General features: G+C 40.9%; 1 protein-coding gene, 2 non-coding genes and 1 pseudogene across 13 annotated transcripts in view; 1 reads left to right on the top strand and 3 right to left on the bottom strand.

Annotated features, from left to right (window-relative positions):
• Positions 1 to 427: 427 nt before the first annotated feature.
• On the bottom strand, positions 428 to 582 carry LOC148848654 (5.8S ribosomal RNA). Its single transcript, XR_016101629.1, has one exon. It is a non-coding gene; the product is annotated as a 5.8S ribosomal RNA (ribosomal RNA).
• Positions 583 to 823: 241 nt separating this feature from the next.
• LOC148848653 (5.8S ribosomal RNA) lies at positions 824 to 1,012 on the bottom strand (annotated as a pseudogene).
• Positions 1,013 to 1,250: 238 nt separating this feature from the next.
• Positions 1,251 to 3,051, bottom strand: LOC148848652 (18S ribosomal RNA). Its single transcript, XR_016101617.1, has one exon. It is a non-coding gene; the product is annotated as an 18S ribosomal RNA (ribosomal RNA).
• Positions 3,052 to 5,552: 2,501 nt separating this feature from the next.
• The window catches only part of LOC148848651 (signal peptide peptidase-like 1), a 47,248-nt gene continuing 33,973 nt past the window's right edge, over positions 5,553 to 18,827 (top strand). The window contains exons 1-7 of one of the 11 annotated variants that reach the window (XM_088951238.1): positions 5,632 to 5,646; positions 5,941 to 6,167; positions 6,363 to 6,561; positions 6,697 to 6,853; positions 7,138 to 7,259; positions 9,856 to 10,817; positions 12,630 to 12,830. In XM_088951238.1, the coding sequence (XP_088807364.1) occupies positions 10,020 to 10,817; positions 12,630 to 12,830 (999 nt within the window). In that variant the 5' untranslated portion in view covers positions 5,632 to 5,646; positions 5,941 to 6,167; positions 6,363 to 6,561; ... (1 more) ...; positions 7,138 to 7,259; positions 9,856 to 10,019. The other 10 variants (XM_088951239.1, XM_088951241.1, XM_088951236.1 and 7 more) reach the window with 10 other exon arrangements.

The raw sequence follows: 18,827 nt of genomic DNA, 5'->3' as shown, positions 1-18,827 counted from the left end.
CCATCCCTTTACTTAATCCACCTTGGCCCATTAGTATAAGCCAAGTAGACCAAAAGAACGGTTCGTTGCTGAGGATGCTTCTATAGACTACAATTCAGACGACGGAGGTCGCTCGATTCTCAAGTTGGGCTGATCCCGGTTCGCTCGCCATTACTAGGGGAATCCTTGTTAGTTTCTTTTCCTCCGCTTATTGATATGCTTAAATTCAGCGGGTGGCTTCACCTGACCTGGGGTCGCAAGGCAGGCTCCGTCAACAACGGATCCCTCATTGGGTCACACACTCGACACCCTAATGACAACAAAACGTTTACGACGTCCAACATTCCACCACCTAAGATTGAACCACCAACCGTCGTGGCACTTTGTTGTCGAGGGCCATCATTTGAGCCAACCGCACCAAAATGGAACAAGAGGCCAACATCTACACCAACTCTCCAACACCTAATGGGGAGAGGCGAGGCCTTGGGCGCAACTTGTGTTCAAAGGCTCGATGGTTCATAGGATTCTGCAATTCACACCAAGTATCGCATTTTGCTACATTCTTCATCGATGCGAGAGCCGAGATATCCGTTGTCGAGAGTCATTTTTGAATACAGAGGCAAAACACCCAACAATGATGGGATTATGCACCCTTCCATGGAGATTCCTTGGTGCCATCCACGCCCGGAGTTGGTTGTTAGCTAGGAGGCCACAAGACAATGTGTCGAGCGCAACCCCTAGCAAGCGAGAGACGGCCATGGAGGTCATACCCCAAGACCACCCCTCGTGGGCCCTTGTAGGCATCACATATTCACAGGTCTTTCCGTGGGGCAGGCATCGACAATGATCCTTCCGCAGGTTCACCTACGGAAACCTTGTTACGACTTCTCCTTCCTCTAAATGATAAGGTTCAGTGGACTTCTCGCGACTTCACGAGTGGCGAACCGCCCACGTCGCCGCAATTCACACCAAGTATCGCATTTTGCTACATTCTTCATCGATGCGAGAGCCGAGATATCCGTTGTCGAGAGTCATTTTTGAATACAGAGGCAAAACACCCAACAATGATGGGATTATGCACCCTTCCATGGAGATTCCTTGGTGCCATCCACGCCCGGAGTTGGTTGTTATCTAGGAGGCCACAAGACAATGTGTCGAGCGCAACCCCTAGCAAGCGAGAGACGGCCATGGAGGTCATACCCCAAGACCACCCCTCGTGGGCCCTTGTAGGCATCACATATTCACAGGTCTTTCCGTGGGGCAGGCATCGACAATGATCCTTCCGCAGGTTCACCTACGGAAACCTTGTTACGACTTCTCCTTCCTCTAAATGATAAGGTTCAGTGGACTTCTCGCGACTTCACGAGTGGCGAACCGCCCACGTCGCCGCGATCCAAACACTACACTGGACCATTCAATCGGTAGGAGCGATGGGCGGTGTGTACAAAGGGCAAGGACGTAGTCAACGCGAGCTAATGACTCGCTCTTACTCGGAATTCCTTGTTGAAGACCAAAAATTGCAATGATCTATCCCCATCACAATGAAAATTTCAAAGATTACTCGAGCCTGTTGGCCAAGGCTATAGACTCGTTGAATACATCAGTGTAGCGCGCGACGGCCCAGAACATCTAAGGCATCACGGACCTATTATTGCCTCAAACTTCCATGGCCTAAACGGCCATAGTCCCTCTAAGAAGCTGGCTATGGAGGGTGCCTCCGCATAGCTAGTTAGCAGGCTGAGGTTTTGTTCGTTAACGGAATTAACCAGACAAATTGCCAACTAAGAATGGCCATGCATCACCACCTATAGAATCAAGAAAGAGCTCTTAGCATGTCAATCCTTACTATGTCTGGACCTGGTAAGTTTCCCCATGTTGAGCCAAATTAAGCTGCAGGCTCCACTCGTGGTGGTGCCCTTCCGTCAATTCCTTTAAGTTTCAGCCTTGCGACCATACTCCCCCTAGAACCCAAAGACTTTGATTTCTCATAAGGTGCCGACGGAGTCCTAAAAGCAACATGTGTCGATCCCTAGTCGGCATCATTTATGGTTGAGACTAGGATGGTATCTGATCGTCTTTGAGCCCCCAACTTTCATTCTTGATTAATGAAAACATCATTGGCAAATGCTTTTGCAGTGGTTTGTCTTTCATAAATCCAAGAATTTCACCTCTGACTATGAAATACGAATGCCCCTGACTGTCCCTGTTAATCATTACTCCGATCTCCAAGGCCAATGTAATAAGACCGATATCCTATGATGTTATCCCATGCTAATGTATACAGAGCGTAGGCTTGCTTTGAGCACTCTAATTTCTTCAAAGTAATAGCACCGGAGGCACGACCCAGCCAGTTAAGGCCAGGAATGCATCGCCGATAGAAGGGACGAGACGACCGGTGCACACCGCAAGGTGGACCGTTCGACCCAACCCAAGGTCCAACTATGAGCTTTTTAATTGCAACAACTTAAATATACGCTATTGGAGCTGGAATTACCGCGGTTGCTGGCACCAGACTTGCCCTCCAATGGATCCTCATTAAGGGATTTAGATTGTACTCATTCTAATTACCAGACTCGTAGAGCCCAGTATTGTTATTTATTGTCACTACCTCCCCGTGTCAGGATTGGGTACTTTGCGTGCCTGATGCCTTCCTTGGATGTGGTAGCCATTTCTCAGCTCCCTCTTCGGAATCGAACCCTAATTCTCCGTCACCCATCACCGCCATAGTAGGCCACTATCCTACCATCAAAAGTTGATAGGGCAGAAATTTGAATGTTGCGTCACCAGCACAAAGGCTGTGCGATCCGTCAAGTTATCATGAATCATCAGAGTAGCGGGCAAAGCCCGCATTGACCTTTTATCTAATACATGCGTCCCTTCCAAAAGTCGGGTTTTGGTGCACGTATTAGCTCTAGAATTGCTACGATTATCCAAGTAGTAGATACCATCAAACAAACTATAACTGGTTTAATGAGCCATTCGCAATTTCACAGTCTGAAATAGTTCATACTTACACATGCATGGCTTAATCTTTGAGACAAGCATATGACTACTGGCAGGATCAACCAAGTAGCATTCCTTGTCGACATCACAACCCGCATGAGACCATCCAAAAACATTATGCGGTTGCAATTGTCGATTAGATATCAGGACATATAATAGGGTGGTAACAAGGGACCTAAGGCCCCTACCCTTGGCATCTTCTACATCCAAGAGAACACACACTAGGCATGTGCCGAGTGCATTGCACAATCACAAGACAATGCATGGCATCACGTTCTACATGTTCATGGCTGCCTCACCCCCTACCTTGGGAGGAGAGAGACAAACTATCACTCGAGGGGTATCAATTTCATTTCTTTGGGTAGGCAACACAGGAACCATCTGCACACGCCCAGATAGCAACACCTAGCTTGGGCGAAACTGAAGAGGAGGGGAAGGTTAATGGTTCCAACCACAAGCACAGAGCCCATCAACACATGCCATCCAAACACCACTCACGCACATCGCGTACACCTTCAGGCAACCACCCCCCAAACCAATGACACATCAATGACACTTAGAATGGTCGAGGAAAGCAGCACCCAAAGGCCCCACTAAGCACGGAAAGCAACCACCAACATGAATCAACATTCGAAAAGGGTCACCAGGAGATCACAAGAAATGCGAGAGATGCCAATTGTGTTGCACCATTCCCACTCATGTGAGGTCCCCATGGGGGCCTCCCATGCTTGAAATAGGTACGCCACGGAGGCACCATGGAGTGCCCTGGGCAGCATGCGGGGAGGCACCCAAAGCACAATTGCCAAACACCTTGCACATCACCTAACCCAGCACCGCTAACCCACAAACGCGTGTTCATGAGCACGCGCAGGATGACACTATTAAGGCTGCGGCAACGCACGCAATGCTCAACATAGCAAGTGCGACCGTGCATGCTACGGAGGGCACCCAACACAACACACATCGCTTGCGATCAAGGGGAACTCAACAGACGTTGTGCTGCAACGCGTGCATCGTCGTACTCCCAGATCTCTTCTAGTGCACATCATTGTGCAGCAACATGCACTATCAAGTAAAACCTTGCACATTGTTATGCATGTCATTGCGCTACCATGTCGCGCTCGGTAAGCATCAATGTGCCTTCATGTCGCCTCTAGTGCATGCAACTGCGCTACCCGTGTGTCATGGGTGACGGGGGGGGGGGGGGAAGCCCCATGACTGCCAACGCTCACCCAATGGCGCCCCCAGGTGGGAACCCCCTCAGAGTCACCACCCCCCCTCAAAGAGTACGTTAAGCTTTTGGGGCTCTACCAGCAGGAAACATCACTTCTCTGAAAAATCATACTAGGGTTATATTGAGATGTACGACTTAGATTGGTCTTAAACTTGACAAGTGGCATTAGTTAGGATTGAAAAATGATGAAATTAATTAAAATAAATTTTTAACCAAGAAATTGACACAAAGGGCCATTATTGCCACTTTAAATTTACATTTTCTGATACTAGCAAATCACATCTGAGCCTAATATGAACAATAACACCATTGGCCATGAGAAAAATAAAGGAAATCATGAGAACCTCGGATTGACTAACTAAACCCCTAAAAATCTTTTGAAAAAGCATGTTAGATTGAGTTTTTGGTGTTTCTTTGTATGTTTAAGCATGTTTGAAGCCTTGAACACATGGAAAGTTGTCTCAAACTTGCTCCAGCCTCCCTTCTCTATAAATAGGTCAGATTTTGAGCTTCAAGAGAGGACTTTTTGAGAGGAAAAACCAAAGGAGAGAACTCCTAGTCGAATCCTCTAACCATTTCAGCAAGAAACTTGAGAAAGAACTTCCATCTCAGAGTAGGATCCAACTAAACACCCTAGAAAGACAAGTCTCCAATCCTACGCATTAAGAAGCTATTGCATGATCTTCCTTTGTTCAAAAATATCAAAGGACGCCATTCTCAAATTCTGAAATTGTTGCTATAAAGTTTAGTCAAAGGCTACCTCAAATAGGTAAGTTTCTTAACCTGCATTGTGATTTGTCATCCTTGTTGGTTAGTTGTTTTGCATTAGTCTCCTTTCAAAAATCACTTAGTTTAATTTCAAATTAATAGAGACTAGAATTCTAAATTTGCAAAAGCTTTCCTGTTAGCTTCACATAATCTTGGAATTAGAGGGAGAGAGGCGAGGGATTTAGGGAAAATTAGTACCTAAATCCCGATAACATCCCCTTTCATCTTTATTAATTCAAAAATTGAGAAATTGAAAGCTTAACACATTTCCTCTCTCAATCCTAATGGACTTAGAGTCTCTTGGTGAGTGCCTCTCTAATGGGGGATGAAGTTACTATTTTCAAAACGTATCAACTTTCCAAAATTTATAGAGGACCAATTTCTTCTTGAATTAAATGGGTGGTAACTCTATCTTTTGAGCCGACCATAAACTTCTCGGACCTCACACCCATGAAGTTTTATCTCGTTAATGATCTTTTGCTTTCAACCTCTTATTCCTAAATGATCAAAAAAACAAGTTGAAATATTAGAGTATTAACCTTATACACCATAGGAAATCTAATAAATAATGGCAGTTTTGAATGTGGGTAAACGGTGACGAATTTCCCGCCCTATTTCTCTGTGTTGAGCTCTCACCTAGACGACGTCCAACAATGAAGCTGGTAATCTCTTTCTGCTCTCTGTCTCTCTCTTGTTGTCCCTGACGGGTTTTGATTTCTCTCAGCTCTCCTTTCTTTGATCTAACTTCAAAAAATTAAAAGCATGCCTCACTGCCTGCTAGAGCTTCTTTGCTTCATCTATTACCACTCTTCTAATCCCTCCCTGCTAACTCTCTTTGTCTCTCTCTCACTCACACCAATAGGTTCATCTTTCCTTCTCTCTCTGTTTCTTCTTTCCTATTTGATTTCGCTTCTCAGATTTCTTATATCTTTCTTTCTCTTTTGAATTACTTCTAGGTTCATTTATTAGCAACAATGTCTCTGAGGCCAAACCCTTGGACGGAGATTCGTCGGAACTGATACAAGGTTGTTGTCGATGCCGAGGAAGGTCGAAGAAGGAGAGAAGACAATATGGTTGAGCTCCGAAACAATAGAAGAGAAGAAAGCTTGTTAAGAAAAGGTGAGAAGGAATGCAAGTACAAGAATTTCCCATTGTGATTCATGCTTCGGCCGTTGAGAAGAAGGTATGCTTGATCGCTTTTTATTGAATTTAGTTATTTGTTGGATTCATCTGAAGGTTGCCGCGATATTGGAAGAACTTTCTATCCCTAAATTTGAATTTTGATTAATACCAGTTTGATCGGTTCCACTTGCCACTTGTATGATACCGGTTGATTTGTTATTAGTTTTTTATCATGCTATTCTTCTCTTCTTTGTAGCGTATGGTTGTCGCTATTCTGCGCCTCTCTCTGCTTCTACGAAAATAGTTTCCTAATCAGTAGCCTTCACCTTCCCCCACCTTAGTTACTCTCTCCTTATCAGCACTCTCCCTGCTTACACGAAAACTTCCTCCCCTTCTGTCAACTGAACCCTAGTCTCTTGCTCTTTACGGACAGTTGTCTCTTCTTCAGAATGGAGGTATATATGCTGCCTATTTCTCTCCTGATCATTTCATTTTGTTTTTCATTCAATTTGATTCTGAGCCATGTTTATTGAACCCGCATTGGACGCTGATTTTAGTTGTTTTTTTTTTTTTTTGTTTTGATTTACAAGATTTATGAATGGATGTATTGGGTCTGTTCTAAGCCATGGAGCAATGATTCCTCAACTTGCATAGTTAAATGATCATGCCAAACTCTCTATGCTGAGAAATGCCATGTGGACTCTATCGAATTTTTGCAGGGGCAAGCCACAACCACCTTTTGAGCAGGTGGGGGGTTTGACTTTCTTGCTGCAACCATGTGCAATTTTTCCTTTGGTTGCTTTTTTATATTCTTAAATTTTTGAAATTTCTTTTGCACACAAAGCCTACATACATTCCCAACTTTGGAGTGCCTAATTCATTCAAATGATGTTCTGACGGATGCATGTTGAGCAATTTCATATTTGTCTGATGGCACAAATGATAAAATTCAAGTTAATTTTCATCTGATTGTGTTGTGTAGTTAATTTTCATGTTTCTCTGGCTTTATTGCTAATACATTTCTTACACAGGAAGGAGAGCCTAGGGATTTCTTATGGTCTTAACTAGACTCTTGTTGGAAGAGGGGTGATTGTTAAGGATAAAGCTTTTTACAACTCTTTTGAGCTACAATAAAAAGGTGCAACCTCTGAAGGTACTTTGATCTTAGCCTTGATTTCTAGCATTGAAAATGGATTGGATCAAATAAGATATACCTACTTCCGAATTTGATATGTTAATATTTAGATTCGAATTGAATCTTATCCGATGAATTTGGACCAGACCTGTAATGGATTCAGATACTGAACAATACCATTAGTAAACTAAATTAAAATTATTGGAATATTATATTGATAAATTAATTAATTAAAAATGACTTTGAAATTGCATATTACGAATAAAGTGATACGAGAATAACTTATACTAGAATTGAACCTTTGACTTTAAACATACAGAAGTCAAACAGACTTTACTAATAGATAGATATTAATTTTATGTAGAACATAGCATAGGTATTTATCCATTATTGGATTAGATTGGACCAAATTGGATTTGGGCGGGCCCATATTTGATCCAATTATAAATGGGTTGGGGGATGGGCTACCCCCGTTGTGTAGCCCTTCAAAGGATATAAAAAAAAGAATATTGGGATATTGTTGTTTCTTCATTCATTTCCTTTATTTTCTCTTTCTAGAGCACATTCAGTAAGTCTACAGTGCAATGTTGTTGACAAACATTTACCAAGATTGCACCAACACTCCTCAAGTACAGTAATCGTAAGCTTTGTGACTTAGCCATGTCTAAAGAAAATACAAGAATACATGCTTCGTAGAGGAACGACAACTTCAAGGAGAGAGACCAGGCCAAAGCTTCATGCTTTTGTTGCAGTCTGAACCCCACATAACTTGCTACTCACCACTAGTTGCATATCTGTGGGATAAGGAGGCAATCCTTTTATCCTTTTAGCTGCTGCTTTTGTTCCCTTTTTTCCTGTAAAATGAAGGTTGAACTTTGTCAAGACTGATATATTTCAGTTATTGTTTTCATACCTTTTTCACCCCTTCTAATTTGTTTCATGTGGGTGGTAAGGAAAACAAACTTTTCATTGGGAGCAATTATTAAATGTTCTATCTTGAATTATGAGAAAAGTAAAAGAAAAAAGATACTATCTTGTTTCAACTGATTTTACCCAAATTAAACTCCATGGTCTCCAAGTTTTTGTTGACAGTAACAAGTTTTTGGCACACAGCTAGGGCTATATATATATATATATAATATCAATTAATCTTCTGTATTATATTGTACTTGTCCTCTACTTATGGTAGGCAAGGTTCAAAGTATTTACTTATCGGTCCGTATTGGCCAATACATATCGTTCTGGGACCCTTTCGATATGCCCATACAGTGGGTGTATTGGGGGTCTGATCAGTTCAGGGGATGGAGGGGTCTTAGACCAGTTCCCCTGAACCAGTTTTAAAAGAAAAAGGTAAAAAAACAAGTATCAATACACCTGATATACCCTTACCGGCGTATTGGGCGTATCGATATTTTGAACCTTGATAGTAGGGTTACTTCTTTTTTTCAACCTTAATAAAATTTCTTTGGTAACTTTTAATGATAAAGCAGATCTTCATCTTCAATTCAGATGCTGACATATGAATAGGCTACAAGTTATGCAACTGTTTTCTTGCTGATATACACAATAGTTTTGAGCTTTGCCTTCAAGGTAAGGCCTGGGTTGCTAATATGGATTGTAGCAATTCACATGCCAGTACTCTTCAATTCAGATGCGAGAAACTTATTTTGGGTTGATTTGGTAAAGTTTTAAATGGAGTTTTTTGCATCTTTTTTGTTTTATTTTTGTGCAAAAAGACACGAAAAAATGCATGATAGCCAAACTAATTTTAGGCTACTCAGATCTTCATACAAAAACTCAATACATCTTTTCACTATCAGAGTTACTACAATATCTTTCAAAAAGACTTCTCAAACAGCCCGTTAATGAGGTTTTTTTTTTTTTATCTTAGGAATTATTCCTCTTGATAATCAACTAGTAACCTGTATCCAATCTCGCTGTCCTGATTGACATTCCGTTTAGATACAACACCACTCCCAAACACCGCTTAAATTGATTAATAGTAGCCGTTATACTCTTACCGGCCTAGGCGCGGTTGGCAGAATCGTGCCATTTTGAGAAACCAGTCAATTTGTCCTTACCGTAAGGTCTATAAAGGCAGTGTAATTAGCTGTCTTGTGAAAATTAAAAACAAGTGAATTCCCTTTAGGGGGAAGGTAACGCTTTTCAAGTCCAAGGTTTGTCTTCCCTCCATTTGAAAGAAGAAAGTATCTCTCGCTTACATTCGTTATTGAACCTATTCTTTTGGAAAAAGATCAAATTTTTGTTTGGTTTGAAGCCCTAGATCGCTTGATTTGAAGTGGCAACTAGATATTTAAACGGAAAATGGGCTTTAGAGATGGAATTGCAGACTCCTTGCCTGAATAGTTTAGTTGATATTCCGAAATTTCTTGTATAGTTTGTATTTGGGTTGAAGTTGGCTTTTACCTGTAGCTTTTAAGTGGTTGATGCATGAATGTACTGTTAGCGTAGTTTTTTTTTTCTCGGGTGATTGTGCTTGCAGATTGCACGAGTTCTTGTCCTTAGTTGCTTTTGGATTTTGCATGAGTTCTTATGCCATCTCTTCAATCATGTTAAATATGTTCTTGCTTTTTCTCAGCTCATTATTTTGCAGGATGCATGCACTTCTGTCGAGATAGCACCAGAGAAATAATGCAGCTTTGGTAGCGAGAACACTGTGTGTCTAGGGTTTTCTTTTTTCATGGAATGTTAATTTCTGTGGGGAAGAACGAATTCAAGTATCGAATCTAAAAAAACGTCTATTTAATTATTTTTCTAATGGAATCATTATGGAAGCTCCTCTATTTGCTCGAACCTGCCCCTGTCATTCTAATTTTAACAGCAGTAACTGTGGCCTATGGATCGGCATTTCGAGCTCTGAATTATGGAAAGGAAATGGAACGAAACCGTGATTTGTCGGAGGCGTCCATCACTTTAGATAGGTCCCAAGCGCTCATGATACCCATATTGAGCTCTTGTAGCCTGCTTTTGATGTTCTATCTGTTCTCATCGGTATCACAGCTCCTTACTGCGTTCACAGCCGTCGCTTCGGCCTCTTCCCTCTTCTTTTGCCTTTACCCTTATGTCACTTATGTGAAGACGCAATTCGGGTTGGTGGACCCATTTATTTCTCGGTGCTGTTCAAAGTCGTTCACTCGAAGCCAAGGGATTCTGGTAGTGGTATGCGCAGGAATTGTCACAGCGTGGCTGGTCTCTGGGCATTGGATATTGAACAACTTGCTGGGCATCTCGATTTGTATTGCATTTGTTAGCCATGTCCGTCTTCCAAACATCAAAATATGTGCAATTCTCCTCGTTTGCTTGTTCGTGTATGATATATTCTGGGTTTTCTTCTCTGAGAGGTTCTTTGGGGCAAATGTAATGGTATCGGTTGCCACACAACAGGCCTCTAATCCTGTTCATACTGTGGCAAATAGTTTGAGTCTTCCAGGGTTGCAGTTAATAACCAAGAAACTGGAGTTGCCAGTTAAGATCGTCTTTCCCAGGGATTTATTGGGTGGGATGGCTCCAGGAGGCAACTCGTCAGACTTCATGATGCTTGGGCTTGGTGACATGGTATGCCATTTTTTTTTTATCTTAATTGATTCTACTTCAATTTCTTGCAAAATTGGGTAACGATATTGTAGTTGACAGCTATAACAGTGCAATGACATGCTGAAATTTTGTAAAATGCTCTTCTGTATTAGTTCAAGCAATTTTTGTGAATACAAAGTTCTATTTATAGGTCAGGTTAACTGTAATTGATATCTTTCACTGCCAGCCCTCCTTGATAAAAAATACTAGTACAATTAAAGAATATACCTATATGATTAATTTCATCCTTTTGGATGATCAGGAATATAAAGAAGTTTGGGTATGTTTCAGAAAATGTGTAGACAATAGTCATCGGATGGTTCCAACCTATTGGCTATGCTATGCACAATTCTCTGTGCAAAAGTTTCTTTTATTACGATTTTGTTCCATCTTATAAATGTCTAGTAGAAAGGATTCCTCAAGTGCTTACCATATGCGCCTCAAGCTTGGATGAATCTGTGAACACTTGGTTAAGTTTTGGATCATACCACAGGTGCATTCGATGTAGCATTTCCTTGTAGTCATTAGAAAGCAAACAATTTTGTTGATATGTTGGCTAAATGTTGTGTAGCATAGATGCTAATTGTAATGTGATTCTTTTCTCGTGATTCGAAGTTACTAATTTTCAGGAAGGCAGAAGAAAAAGTAAATAGCTTTGCTTGTATCTTACTTGGGTTGTAGTTCATTTTCTCAAAAGTAGACACTTATTGCTCTCTAGAATATCAGTGGATCATCCTAGAGATCTCCTCTGGTTAAGTTGATCGGACTCGTTATCCATTGATGAGCAGCCATGCTATTTATAGTAAGACAAATATTCAGCTGTACCATTTGTGAATATTCAATATGTAGGTCTTCCTGTATGAGGTGCCATCAACCACGAGCCCACTATATTATTAGTGACAAACACAAACTATTAGGCTGACAATTATGCAGTTTTTTTTTCCTGTTTGGAGGTGGTTTTGCTGTTATTCCGAGGGTCCATTTCTTGCAGTTTGGTGTAATGGTAAAATCTTCGGCTGACAAGCGTGAGAGAGAACACAGGTTCTAGTCTGAAAGAAGCCACTGTTTGAAAAAAAAAATGTCAAAGGTTTGTCCTGTACCCCATCCACCTCTCCCATGACCAAATAGCTAGGACCAACTGTAGGTAATGGCCTTCTTTTATGTTATTATACCAGATTATTTGTTATGATTTGTAGACTTCTCTGCATGACGTCCATGGTCAGAAACTATTCTATGCATGCATCCAACTTTGTGTAGAGGAAGAATATTAAGTACCTAATAAAAAATTTAGAACTTGCAGACATTAATGCTGGTTTTGCAGATTGCTTTGTTAAATTGGATGGTCTTTAGATGATTGATTTTTATACCCACTGTTTCTTTTCTTTTCATTGCTTTTTCCTTTTTCCTTTTTAAATCTATTGTATAGGCATGTAGAAAAGGTTGTTGGGTTATCCTATATTAAACTAATTTTTTTGTTGATACACTACTTTTTTCCTGGTTGTCTGAGTTTCAAGTTGATACAAGTATAAGGAGGGTAGCTATGTTAAGATGCTGTCACTTGAAAAAGGGAAGCAGTTACTATTCAGATTTCAGAATGTAACATAACAGTGTTTGCATATTTGGATTAAATGTGTATGAATCAATATTATCATGACAACAATGGAACCCCCCAAAAAAGAAGATAAAATAATAGTTAAATATCTATACTTTGGAATAAGTGCTTTTTTCTTAGCATTTTCTTTCTGCCTCTGGTAAGAATTTCTAAAAAGTTAAATACGCTGTTTGGTTTTGAAGGCTATTCCAGCCATGCTTCTTGCTTTGGTCCTCTATTTTGATCATCAAAAGAGCAGAGATTCAGCAGGAGTGTTGGATATATCTTCTTCCAAAGGGTACAGATACATTTGGTATGCTCTTTCAGGATATGCCATTGGGTTGGTGACTGCTTTAGCAGCTGGGATATTGACTCATTCACCTCAGCCAGCCCTTCTTTACCTGGTATGTTTTTTTTTTTTTCCATAAAATGAAAAATTTGATGATTGGGTAAAAGCTTAGAATTTGTTGAAATAATTTAGTTATTTGTGTTAGGGTCTGTTTGGCTAGTTAAAGCGTTTTTTTCTGTTATTTCTGTTATTGTACTCACTTACAGCAGGGGCACAAGGGTCTTTTCCCTTCTTATTTCTGCCACCCTATATAATATAATAAAAGTTGGTGCCGCCAGCACTGTTCTATTGCTCCAAACTTTTTCTTCTTCCTTTCTTTCTTCTCCTTTTTCTCTTCTTTCCTTCTTTTCTCTACTTCTTCATATTTCAATCGGATTTATTGTCAAGATGGTATCAGAGCAAGGCTGTTGAATCTGGGCGACCAAGTTTTTTCTCTTCAAGTTGCTGAATCAAGGCGGAACAGAGGACTGAATCTGGGCTGATCAAATCAGATCTGCAACTGGTACAACCCTAAAGTTTTCTTTATTCTTTTATTTCTTTCCTTGGTCGTGTACCAAGTGGAGAGCAAATGAATTCAAACCACTGAATGTCGGCAAACTTTTGTGAGGGTTATATCTTTTATTTGTTGGATCGTGTGGTCCTGTAAATGTTGGCAGACTTTTGTGAGGGTTATATCTTTTATTTGTTGGATCGTGTGATCCTGTACTTATGAAAAGGTGACTGTAGGTCGTAGATGACCTATTTTCTCTGCTCGTTAGTCTGATTTCATGTGTGTTAGGATCTCTCTTATTGATTAATGCTGTGGTGGAACTTACACGTTATTGATTAATGCTGTGGTGAAAATCAGTCTCGTCATAGCTCTTCTTTGGAAGTTGGTGCTGTTTGTTTTTGTGCTCAGATTAAGTTCAAAAATGAATTATTGTCGGTGGAGCTTTTGTCGATATAAGGAGGGATCCTAAGTTGAGAGTTTAGATAAAAAAACTTGTGCTTACTATGTCGTCTGAGAATTCTGCTACTTCAGAGTGGGGGAATGGATATGAGTTTCCCCATGGCTGTTATTCCTTTTGATGGTCTGAACTACCTTGAGTGGTCTAGGAGAATAAAACTCTACATCACTTCTAGGGGGAAAATAGGATACATCAATGGGAGAGTGAAGGAACCGAAGTATGGAAGTGCTGAATATGATAGGTGGAACCAAGAGAATAGTATGGTGATGTCATGGCCCTTGGTTTCCATGCTGCCATAGGTAAGGAAGACTTTTATGTGGGTTGAAATTGCTTGTGAGATATGGGAACAAGCAAAGTCCACCTATTCAGAGCAAAGACACTATGCCAAGATATATCAACTGCAAACTGAATCCTCCACTTGCAAGCAGGGGGAGAAGAGTCTCTCGATGTACTATTCTGATTTGACATCGATATGGAAAAAACTTGATCACTACCAGAATGTGAATTGGATGTGTGATGAAGATGCAAAGGCGTATAAGTCACTTGTATCTCAGCAACGGGTCTTTGCCTTCCTCCTAGGGCTGAATCCTTCATATGAGTCCATCAAGGTGCAAATATTGGGTAGTAAAGACTTGCCATCAGTTCAGGAGGTGTATGCTTTAGTGCAGTCAGAAGAGAGTAGAAGAAGTGTGATGAATTGTGTAGAGGGGGAGTCAGTTGCCTTAACTGTCCGGGGAAATTTAGATGCAAATGTCGGAGGTGCTTTTAAGAAAGGTGACTCTCAGAAGAGAACAAATGATAAGAGTAAACTTTGGTGCACTCATTGCTAGAAGACACGACACACGAGAGATACATGTTGGGATCTCCATGGAAAACCTAAATGGGCACATGATTTGGGTAAGAAGTCAACACCTGATCAGGGCAAGAAACCAAGCCAGCAGAATAAAAAAAAGTAAAACTCAGCTAATATGGCATCTCAAGAGACTGGTCCCATGGTAACTCAGAAAGGCATCACAGTTCTGACCCTAAGGAAGAGATCATCAACTCCTTCCGTGGCCATTTGGAGTTATATGGTAGGACTCTTTGTCAAATGGATACTAGTCCTACTCCTACCTCTTTCGCGTCTACATCAGGTAACGCTGCCATTGCCTTCCATGTGTCATCTCATACCACTGATTCTCCTTGGGTTATTGACTCCGGAGCCTCAAACCACATGACCGGTAAGTCAAATTTATTTCAGATATATAACCTTCTCTCTGAGAGAGATAAGGTGAGACTAGCTGATGGTTCTTTCTCTACCATAACTAGCCAAGGTATCATACCTCTCCCACTCGGCCTTACCCTTTCTAATGTACTGCATGTTCCGAAATTACCTATAAATTTGCTATCCATTAGTAGTATAACTCACTTCTTGAACTGTTCAGTCACTTTTTTTCTGTCTTCCATGTGTGTTTCAGGATTTGGCCTCGAGGAAGACGGTTGGTAGAGGAAGCATGGTGGATGGTCTCTACGTGTTGGAGAATAAAACTAGTCTTGTGGCTACAGAGTCCATAAGTTTGTCAAATGAGAGTCAAGCCTATCTATGGCATAGTCGTCTAGGTCATATTTCTTTTGAGTCCTTGTCAGTGAGTCAGTTACAGTGTCAGACATGTCAATTGAGTAAACATTGTAGAAGTTCTTTACCTTTGAGAAATAAAATATCTGAATTTCCATTTCATATTGTTTATTCAGATGTTTGGGGTCCTGTTACTCTACCAATTGAGGCTAGATATAAGTACTTCATTACCTTGATTGATGATTACTCTAGATACACTTGGGTTTACCCTATGCGATCTCGAGATGAATTGCCAAAAATTGTGAAAGACTTTCAACACATGGTGTTCACTCAGTTCCAAACTGAAGTCCATACCCTCCAGTCGGACAATGTGAAGAAATACTTCCATAGTGATCTCCCAGAGTTTTTTGCTTCGAGTGGGTCACTTCAGCGAAGCTCTTGTGCCAGGACACCACAACAAAATGGTGTTGCTGAACGAAAGAACCGTTACCTTCTCGAAGTATCTCGTGGCTTATTAATTCATGTGAATGTGCCAAAACGTTTTTGGATGGATGCAGTTTTGTGTACTACATACATCATCAATTGTATGCCATCTCGGTTACTAAAGTATAAGGCCCCACATCAGCTTTTGTTTCCTACAACTCCGTTGTCCACCATTCCAATGCGTGTTTTCGGGTGTCGTTGCTTTGTCCATAACTTGTCCCCTACTCGAGGTAAGCTTGATCCTCGGGCTATTCCTTGTGTTTTCCTTGGTTATCTTTTATCTCAAAAGGGGTATCGCTGCTATGATCCTACCTCTCGCAAGTACTATGTCTCCATTGATGTATCATTCTTTGAGAATCAACATTTCTTCTCGGTTTTTTCTTAGGGGGAGAATAGGGTTGAGGAGAAACAGGCGGCTCAAACTCAACTACCTCCTTTACCCAATCCTTCATTCCGGGTTTTTCATCGTCACCATAAAAGCCTGCAGAGTTCAAGAGTCGTGGAACTTGACACTATGCAACCAACATCATCGGAATCACCAGAGGCAGATCCGTCTCATCAGCCAGGTACACTTGCTCTTATTGGTATGCTTGTTCCTCTCAATGTTGATTCACTTGTCATCAATGATCTTAATATTTCTATTGCTAAGAGAAAGGGTGTTAGATCTTATACCACTAATCATCCTATCTCTAATTTTGTGTCCTATGATCACGTTTCACCTTCATTCCATGCATTCCTCTCTTCTGTGGACAGTGTCCCCGTTCCTAAGAATGTGGCAGAAGCTTTATCTAAACTTGAATGGACAGATGCAATGTAGGAAGAAATTGATGCATTACACAAAAATGGCACTTGGGAGTTGGTGAACCTTCTGAAGGGAAGGAACCAGTGGGTTGCAAGTGGGTGTTCATAGTGAAACACAAGGCTGATGGAACTGTTGAAAGGTACAAGGCTAGACTGGTAGCAAGAGGTTTTACACAAGTATATGGAGACTATGCAGAGACTTTTGCTCCAGTAGCCAAGGTGAACTTTATCAGGATCCTTATTTCATTGGCAGCAAATCTTGACTGGGAACTTCACCAATTGGACATAAAAAATGCTTTCTTGAATGGTGACTTGGAAGAGGAAGTGTACATGACCCAACCTCCAGGTTTCTGTGCCAAAGGCAGTGAACAAAAGGTGTGTAGGTTAAAAAAAAATCTTTATATGGGTTGAAACAATCACCTCAGGCTTGGTTTAGTAAGTTCCATTTAGTAGTTCAACAGATGGGGTTCAAACAATGCCAGTCAGATCACATTCTATTTGTGAAAAGAGGTGAAGGGAAAATTGCAGCTCTTATTGTGTATGTGGATGACATAGTGATCACAGGAGATTGGGAGGCTGAAATACGGAGACTAAAAAAATTCTTAGCCACTCAATTTGAGGTGAAAGATCTAGGCCCCTTACGTTATTTCCTTGGAATTGAAGTTGCCCGCTCTCACAAGGGCATCTTTATTTCCCAACGGAAATATGTACTAGATCTACTAGAAGACACAAGCAAGTTGGGGGTAAAGCCAATTGGCTCACCAATTGAATCTAATCATTAGCTGGGAGACAGTTAGGGAAAGTTTTTGAAAGATGTGAAGAAGTTCTAGAGACTTGTAGGGAGACTCTTGTCTTTGTCTATGACCAGGCCTGATATTGCTTATGCAGTGGGTGTCCTTAGTCAGTTCATGCACAATCCTAGGACAACTCACTTTGAAGCTGCAGAGATGATCCTTAGATACCTCAAGAAGTTTTCTGAAGCTGGTTTGTTGTTCTAGAAACATGGTCACTTAAATGTGGAAGTATATACTGATGCTGATTGGGCAGGAGCAGTCAATGACTGAAAGTCTACCAGTGGGTATTGTTCCTTTGTAGAAGGAAACCTGGTCACATGGGGAAGTAAAAAACAAAGTGTGGTGGCTAGATCTAGTGTTGAAGCAGAATATAGAGCAATGTCTCATGGGGTTGCTGAAATCATGTGGATAAGAAATCTGTTAACTGAACTGGGTTTTGTAGTGAGCAATCCTATGTCACTCTACTGTGACAATAAAGTTGCCATCAATATTGCTGCTAATCCAGTCCTGCGTGATAAGATGAAACACATTGAAGTGGACAAGCATTTTATTAGAGAGAAACTTGTAAATGGAGAAGCGTGTACTCCATATGTCAGCTCAAAAGAACAACTTGAAGATATCTTCACCAAAGGTCTTCATCATGTGTGGCACAATGATTTGTGTGACAAGTTGGGCATGATTGACATCCATGCTCCAACTTGAGGGGGAGTCTTGAAATAATTTAGTTATTTGTGTTAGGGTTTGTTTGGCTAGTTAAAGCATTTTTTATTTTTGTTATTGTACTCACTTACAACAGGGGCACAAGGGTCTTTTCCCTTCTTATTTCTGCCGCCCTATATAATATAATAAAAGTTGGCATCGCCAGCACTATTCTATTGCTCCAAACTTTTTCTTCTTCCTTTCTTCCTTCTCCTTTCTCTCTTCTTTCCTTCTCTTCTCTACTTCCTCATATTTCAATCGGATTTATTGTCAAGATAATTGAATACTTTTTCTAGGCAATTATTATTAGTGTATGGGGTGGCTGACCTAGGAACCAATTTGAATTAGATATTCTGTTAGGAACCAGGCAATCTAGAACAGTCAAGCCCTAGTTACCCATGCCAATGCTGCTTCAGATCAAGCCTAGAGGGCCATTGCCAGCCAGCTAGTGCCCCAACCATGAAGCCAATGAAGCCTCCGGTTTGAGTTTACATCAAGAAGCCATTTGAGGCCTAGTGGTAGGAAACATGCAAAGAGTGTGGATGTTGTGATAGAAGACCATATATTTAAGGCCTCATGAAATCATCAAAGGCAGAGAATGTAAAAATCTACTCTCTCTCTCTCCCCCCTCGAACGAGCTCCCTCTAAGTAGGTTAGTGTAGAGAACATTGATGTGGGCCCCATAGCTGTGGTCCCACTCTGTCTGTAGGGTAGAATGTATCTAGTCATAGATGATGGTCAATTTATTATTCTGTTATTCTAGTTGTTATTTA

This window comes from Nelumbo lutea, chromosome 6 (assembly GCF_056320005.1).
Source record: "Nelumbo lutea isolate HS-2025 chromosome 6, American lotus-T2T, whole genome shotgun sequence".
NCBI lineage: Eukaryota > Viridiplantae > Streptophyta > Magnoliopsida > Proteales > Nelumbonaceae > Nelumbo > Nelumbo lutea.
This window is presented reverse-complemented; position numbering and strand designations above follow the sequence as displayed.